Source organism: Octopus bimaculoides, chromosome 20, assembly GCF_001194135.2.
Source record: "Octopus bimaculoides isolate UCB-OBI-ISO-001 chromosome 20, ASM119413v2, whole genome shotgun sequence".
In the NCBI taxonomy this organism is placed as follows: domain Eukaryota; kingdom Metazoa; phylum Mollusca; class Cephalopoda; order Octopoda; family Octopodidae; genus Octopus; species Octopus bimaculoides.
In genome coordinates this window covers 25,463,899-25,471,086 of record NC_069000.1, presented here as the reverse complement: position 1 = coordinate 25,471,086, position 7,188 = coordinate 25,463,899, and the positions used below count along the sequence as shown (strand labels likewise).

The 7,188-nt window shown below is 37.3% G+C and overlaps 1 protein-coding gene across 1 annotated transcript in view; it reads right to left on the bottom strand.

Annotated features, from left to right (window-relative positions):
- The window catches only part of LOC106882794 (ammonium transporter Rh type A), a 33,896-nt gene that overhangs the window by 1,783 nt on the left and 24,925 nt on the right, over nucleotides 1–7,188 (bottom strand). The window contains exon 8 of the mRNA XM_014933576.2: nucleotides 2,052–2,179. Coding sequence (XP_014789062.1) covers nucleotides 2,052–2,179 — 128 coding nt within the window. The remainder of the gene's footprint in view (nucleotides 1–2,051; nucleotides 2,180–7,188) is intronic.

The window sequence follows — 7,188 nt, the reverse complement described above, 5'->3', positions numbered from 1 at the left end:
ATATATAGCGTATCAAACCCAAGCTGTTATATTTCATTTGCTTATCCGCATAATTTCCTCAATATTTGCTCCTCTTGGAGTCACCAATTCCCTGCGGAAGTGATCCCTCATAAAGACATCGGAGTCTATGTTCCAATCCTTTGGGCGCTAAGTGTTTTCTATACCGAGAATCTCTGGGTCACATCTGTTGATTCCCTGCTCCCGCCGCCCACGCTGCCGCACTTGTCCCTACCTCTCCAACACCACCATCCTCACAGGCACCCATCATCGTCCCTATCATGTCACACACCACCACACCACCATATAATTCCACCCCACCCCACTCCACACACACTAGCACTGACCACTTCCCAACCACACCACACCACACACCATCATCCACACCTACATATTACACGCACGCACTTACACACGCACACACCTACACACGTACACACTTACACTCATCCACACACTTCACAATCCACACACTCATCCACATACTTCACAATCACTAGCCACCATCCACGTACACACTTACACATCCTCACATACTCATACACACACGTTCACCTTTGTTTTGGGATCACCTTTACTTTATTATCTCCCCTTTTTTCTGCCTCTCCTGTCAAACCTTTTTTCCCAACCAGTCGCCATGCTTGATCTCTAAATCCATAAGTTCGTTTATTTTCTCTCTGTTTATTTTCTCTTATTCCTTTCTGTTGAAACGTAAAAGACTTTCTCATTTTCCCGAGCGTCAAACTAATGCACCTGTTTGTTGGTCATACACCTGTCTTCGTCTTTTGTCTTTCTGTAAATTTCAAATATATATATATATAAAGAGAGAAAGAGAAAAAAAAGAGAGGAGACACTTGTGCTAGAGGTTAGGGTATTCGCTCACGATTGTAAGGTTGTGAATTCGTTTCCCGGCGGCTCGTTGTTTCACAAACCCATTATTTCCTGCTCACAGAATTTCATATCTTTATTGCTGTAAACTCGTCCATGTGAATTTTTAGAACTTCTTCAGCGTTGACGGTCTGTCGATAAATTTTGAATAGATCGAAACAGGTAGAAATCTGAAGATGCATGGTGGAGGAGGGAATATGGAGCGTGCGGCAAAATATCCCAGCCAAGCTTCGTTGGATTTAGCGACGTCTGCAAAGAAGCGTGCAATCTGGCATTGTTGTGATGAAAGACAGGTCTCCTACGATTAGCGCGGCGAACAACCACAAACAACCTCCAGCCTACTGGACGCTTCTGGTCGATCGTTGCGTTTAATTTGTCCACCTAGTCACAATACATATCCGAGTTGATGGTTATGTTCGTTGACAGAAAATCATATAAGACATCACCTTTCAATCCCATTACATTGAAAGCATAACCTTCTTCGAGTGAAATCTGCTTTGAAGGTTATTTACGGTTGTTCGCCGCGCTTCACTTTGCATTGTTATAGATTATCCATTTTTTTTTTTTGTCCCGTCGCCATCCTCTTTAAAAGTAAGAATCATTTTTTTTACGTTTCTCCAACAAATCTGTTATGTCTCAAGCTACTGCTATCTAGCACCTTCGGATGATCTCTACTCAACCGCTACACAACTTCTACTCGACTGCTACTCAACACTTCTACCACGACCAGACTACCTCTATTTATATGTCTTGGTAGATCCTTCTTCTTCGCCTGGAGGCGTCGACACGACAAAATCGCAGATGGAAGTCCGTTTGACAATTTATGTGAGACCCAAACATCGAGCCTGCTACTTTGTGAGTGGAATATGTGAGTAAAAGCTCGTCAGAAGAATTGTACTTGTATGGAGGTTGCATACTTAACCCGTGGCCCAGTTTAACACCACTCGCTGGTCGTTGGGTGTTTCTCACGGAATCAACAATGTTGCAGTTATTTAAACCAGATCTCTGACTATCCAGGGAAAAGACAGGGATGCTTCTCTATCTATTAAATTTTTTTATATAATTTTTTATATGAAATAAGTACAAATTTGTATAGCATAATCAACTCGTAACACTGCGTTTTATAACTCTACGTCCAAAGAAATCAAGTAAAACTTATTATTTACCTGTGAATATACCACCAATAATTGATATACCCATAGTGCTGCCTATTACAGCTAACTGGTAGTAACCTTGTTGCCAGGCAGTTCTATTTTCTGTGTCATTTCGTCTTGCTGGATAAAGTTCATATAATCTGCAAACAGAACATTTCCGATTATACAGCAATTATTAAGATGTTTTATAAACGTGTAACTGAATGTATAATGCATTGTGCATTCAGCTGAAACATGAGGAAGCTATTATTAATTACAAGTGCAGCTATGCTTTCGTAATGACGTCAAATATCTATATCTTAAATGCATAGCACATGTTAATAAGATAAATTTACAATATAGAAAACTACGTGTTTTAGTTCAATATTACAAACTTACAATATAGAAAACTACGCTCCTTCGGTTCAATATTTTCCTTCATAGTCAAGGCGGCGAGCTGGCAGAAATGTTAGCACGCCGGGTGAAATGCTTAGGGGCATTTTGTCTGTCTTTATGTTCTGAGTTCAAATTCCGCCGAGGTCGACTTTGCCTTTCATCCTTTCGGAGTCGATAAATCAAGTACCAGTTGAGTACTGGGGTCGACTTAATCGACTGGCCCCCTCCCCCAAAATTTTGGGCCTTGTGCCTAGAGTAGAAAAAGAATATTTTCCTTCATAGTATACTAATTGAAAATCCAGAAGATGCAAAGTAGGCAAGTGGTTTTGTCAGAATTATTTTAGTGCTTGATTGTGCTTATTTTTTACATGTATTTTCAAAACTTTTCTTCTTCTATTGAGTACCATCTATGAAAAAGATGGAAGAAGGCAAATATACGCCAGCATGAGCAAGTTACTGATCTTATGTTTTGGGAATGATTATTGTAAAGACTGGAATAATAGAGAGTGTTAAAACTAAAGTGAAGATTGATATCCTCGGATACTAAAGTTAATCTTAGAGTGAGTAAATACCAAATCCTCTTTCTTACAACCAGCCAATATTTATCGAGATATATACTACCCACAGATAATAACTCAGATGAAACTATATATTTCTCTTTGCGTGAGACAAAATAAATAAATAACGACTTAAGAATTATTCATTAAATACGTTGTTATGACAATGAATTTATATGGCTTTAATTAATGAGTTCACCTCTTTTTTGTTAATTGTTTGCAACATGAACAAGGAATATTTTTATTGTTTGAAAAGTGACCACAGTATGATAGCTCTAATCATACTCGTCAGTCTCTGTTATTTGTTTGCTTGTTTAATTATAAATAGCAACGTTATTACTAATGTCAGCGCTACGATCAGTGACTATGCTGCAGTCAGATTCTATGTTTACGATATGATTGCAATATGATCAGTAGCTGCATTGAGATCAGTGTCTTCAATAGGATCAATAGTCGCAAAATGATCATGTCTACAATATAATCTTTGTAGTACTTAATTACATCCATTTACGTAACCAAATTGACTTGGCATTTTGTATTTCCATACCAGATAAAATACCAACAAATTTTGAACTGATTCGACTTTATAATGAACAACGCCCCTAAGGTGAAATTGTAGCATTCAGTCGAAGCTAGAAATATTTATTTTTGCTGTTCAGCCCTAGGTCAGTTCTGATCGAGCGGACCTATGTTCGGAGGTAGCCATCACCCCTTTCTATATGTCGAACTACATTGTACCATGTCTAATAAAGGCATTAAGAAAGTCGATCACAATGATACACCTATTCTGAAAACATTATCTTATGTGTACATATACAACCCTAGAAACAAGGAAGCATTTAACATCGTTGTCGAAAATCTTCCCATACTCCATAAGAACCCCAAACTGAAGGAAATTTTACGTACGCATAAAATCATTAAAAGCAGTAAACGACCAAAGGCATTAAAGAAGAACCTCACAAATGCTAAATTATTCTCAAGAATAACGGGCGCAAAAGTAAGAAAAAGTGGTTGTCCTAACTGTGGAACATGTCCCAATCTATTGGAAGGATCAGAATTCCATTTTAGACAAGGGAAAAAATTCAAAATTAAACCCAACTTCACTTGCGCCTCTGGAAACCTTATTTATGTAATCAAATGCTCGGGCTACCATAAAAACAATATAGAATCGACGGAGATGTACAGTCTGTAGACAACAGAAATCTTCCCCACAATATCACCAGATATATCTCAGTGAACACATTGACAGATGTGCAGAAAAATTGCAACCACAATTCCTAATCTTCCCATTATATCAATTTGCTATTTGGACTTCAACATAAGTACAACTAAATAAAGAGACCTCATTTATCAAAAAATATAAGCTAGAAATAAATATAAATCCCTATTGAAAATTGAAGATATACCCCATCTATTGAAGGGTAGAACCATATGTAAATGAATATTAAAAATTACAGATTTACCTTCCCTTTACAGAAATATACCTTGGTTATCAATTATTCCCGCTAACAAACAAAATTTCCAATTCAGAATTGCAGCCAAAACTCAAAATTTGAAAAGTGATAGCGAAACCGGTTATTATGTTGGAAGAAAAAAAAATCATATGTATAATATTGTATAATGCATTTGCTATGATAATTCTAACAATTTTCTTTTGTCTTGTAATGTCCCTGGAATATACCTGTTGATAGCTTGATTATGTTTGTAACATTGTAGTTGTCAGGGATAACTGTGTGGACCATGATGTGAGGTCAATCTTTCAATGGCATTCTCTATAGCAACTGGTACGTTGGCAAGGTGTACTGATTCTATCATCCATGAGTGAGGCACAGCTTCGAACGCATTCTTGTAATGTAGCCACATTGTTAAGAGATTACAGCGATATTGTTTGAGTTTCTTAAGGACAGCACAGCTCCATACTTCCTTCTCTCCTCCAGCTTGTTCATCAGTTATTACACTATTTATTTGTCAGTGATCTTGGAGAAACATATTCAGAAAACCTGTATTTTTTTTTTTTGCACATAACAGTCAAGCATGCTCTGGGCCTATTATGTATGTATTATGTATGCATGTCTCTTCTATTATTTAATTATCATAAATCTTCCTCTGAGGAGGGAGCCGGTTTCCAACAAAGATACAAGGCTCCATCTTTGGGATGCAGTTAATATTGATAAATTTACATTTGCAACTTGAGAAAAGTCTTGCATATTTTTACTGTTCCACTCACAGATTGCACTTGTAATGTACGAATTAGCTGGTCGATTTCTCTATCTGAAAATCCCAGTTTATCCAGATTTTCCTTTAAGCATTTACTAACAAAACCTAGTGCTCCAATTATTATTGGTATGAATATGAATTCATAGTCTGGGTGTAGAAGCTGGAGGTTTCGAAGCAGTTGTCCTTAGATATCCTCTTTTTCTTTGACTTTCAAAGAGATATCTATATCTGCAGGGCAGGTATATTCCAGGGTGATAATTTATCTTAATGTTGTTTGTATTCGCTGTGAATCCCTCGTCAACTCTGTTGACAAAATGCCAAGCCTACATGCTGGGACATGCAAAAAGTAATTAAAATTATGTCACATTATTTGTTAATGACCTAAAGTTATATCCTGGTAACTTGATCACCATCAAGAGACAATTAGAACGAGTCACGCTGAGGATATGTACATCAATGACTTGTCTATCATTAATGATGAAAACTAAAAATATCTCGGAATCGATGAGAATGTTATGTACATTGGTGTTGCGACTAAAGCCAGAATAACAAAAGAGATACTTTTGTAGACTCCGGAAAATATGGAACTCAGAACTATCTCAAGACCATATTTCACAATGCTTTTCGGTACCAGTACTAGTAGCAAAATTTGGGATCTTGGAATGGACATGCAACTTGGACATCAAAACCAGAAAGGTATCAACCATCACTGGCAACTTTCACATTAACAGCGACACCGATAGGATATATGGAACAAAATGATAGCGGTAGAGGCATAAAGGTCAGTGCAAACAGCCTTTGAATGCCACATTGTATCATTCAAACAACACCTACCGAACAGTAAGGAAAGGAACGAGTACATTTCATGTATATTCATCAGTATTGGAGAAGAACTGTGCAGCTACTCTGATAATACTCTCATGTGATCCAAACGAGGTTGGACTGGTCTACCTAACCAGAGAATTGGAGGAGAAGCAGGCATCATAACAACGAAAAGCAATGCATGGATTCATATCCTGTAAACTATAGGATGACAACAGCATTGACAGGAAGAGTAACCTTTCATGGACCTAAAAGGAACAGAAGATAGCTATTAAATACTTGTTAAACAAGAGGGACAAAGTTACTAATCCCCTATGGGGTAATAAAAAATGTCGGCTCTGCAATACTAGTGTGGAAGATAACACCCACATTATCAGCAGCTGCTCCTTAAGTGTCTACGAGATGCTATCTGTGAATGTTCTATCAAAGGTCCAGGAAAAAAGAGAACATTTGAGGCGAATTAATGCGAAATTTACAGCTCTTGTACCCTAACTATAAATTTTCATTTGTACCTGTCATCATAAGTGCATTAGGTCATGTATCAATAAGATTCTAAAAAAAAAAAAGCTAGAAACGGTAGGTTTTTCGAACAAAGAGCAAAAGAAACTGACGCGGATTCTCCAAATCCAATCTATTAGTGGCACAATGAAGATTTGTGAGACATTCCAAAGATTCTAATTTGAAAATCTTTAAGTGAATAGATGCACACACCAACTCAGACATATAATTCCACACAGCAGGAACTCGCTTAGCTCAAATGATCTTGTTGCTTTGTTAGCAACCGGCCTGAACTTCCTTAAGAACTTGAATAAAAAGAGAAAACATACATATATGCATGTGTGGGTGTGGGTATGTGTGTGTGCGTGTATACAGAGAGCAAGAAAAAAGATAAAAAGATAGAAAAAAGGGCGGAGGAAAGAGAGTATTTGTCTTTTCTAGTATGTGCATAATACCAGAAGGTACAAACAAAAGAAACACATCTGTACAGATTTGTTCATTGGCTCCAAATAAATAAATTAAAGTATGAGGAGGAATAGTCCAACGCATACACGGACTTTTTCACACAAGAATAAACACAGAAACGTGCTAAATCATCTCGCGATACGTGCCAAGGGACATAATTAGGAATTTTTTTTTATTAGATATGACAGAGTTGCCTTCCTTGAACCGTGAACGTT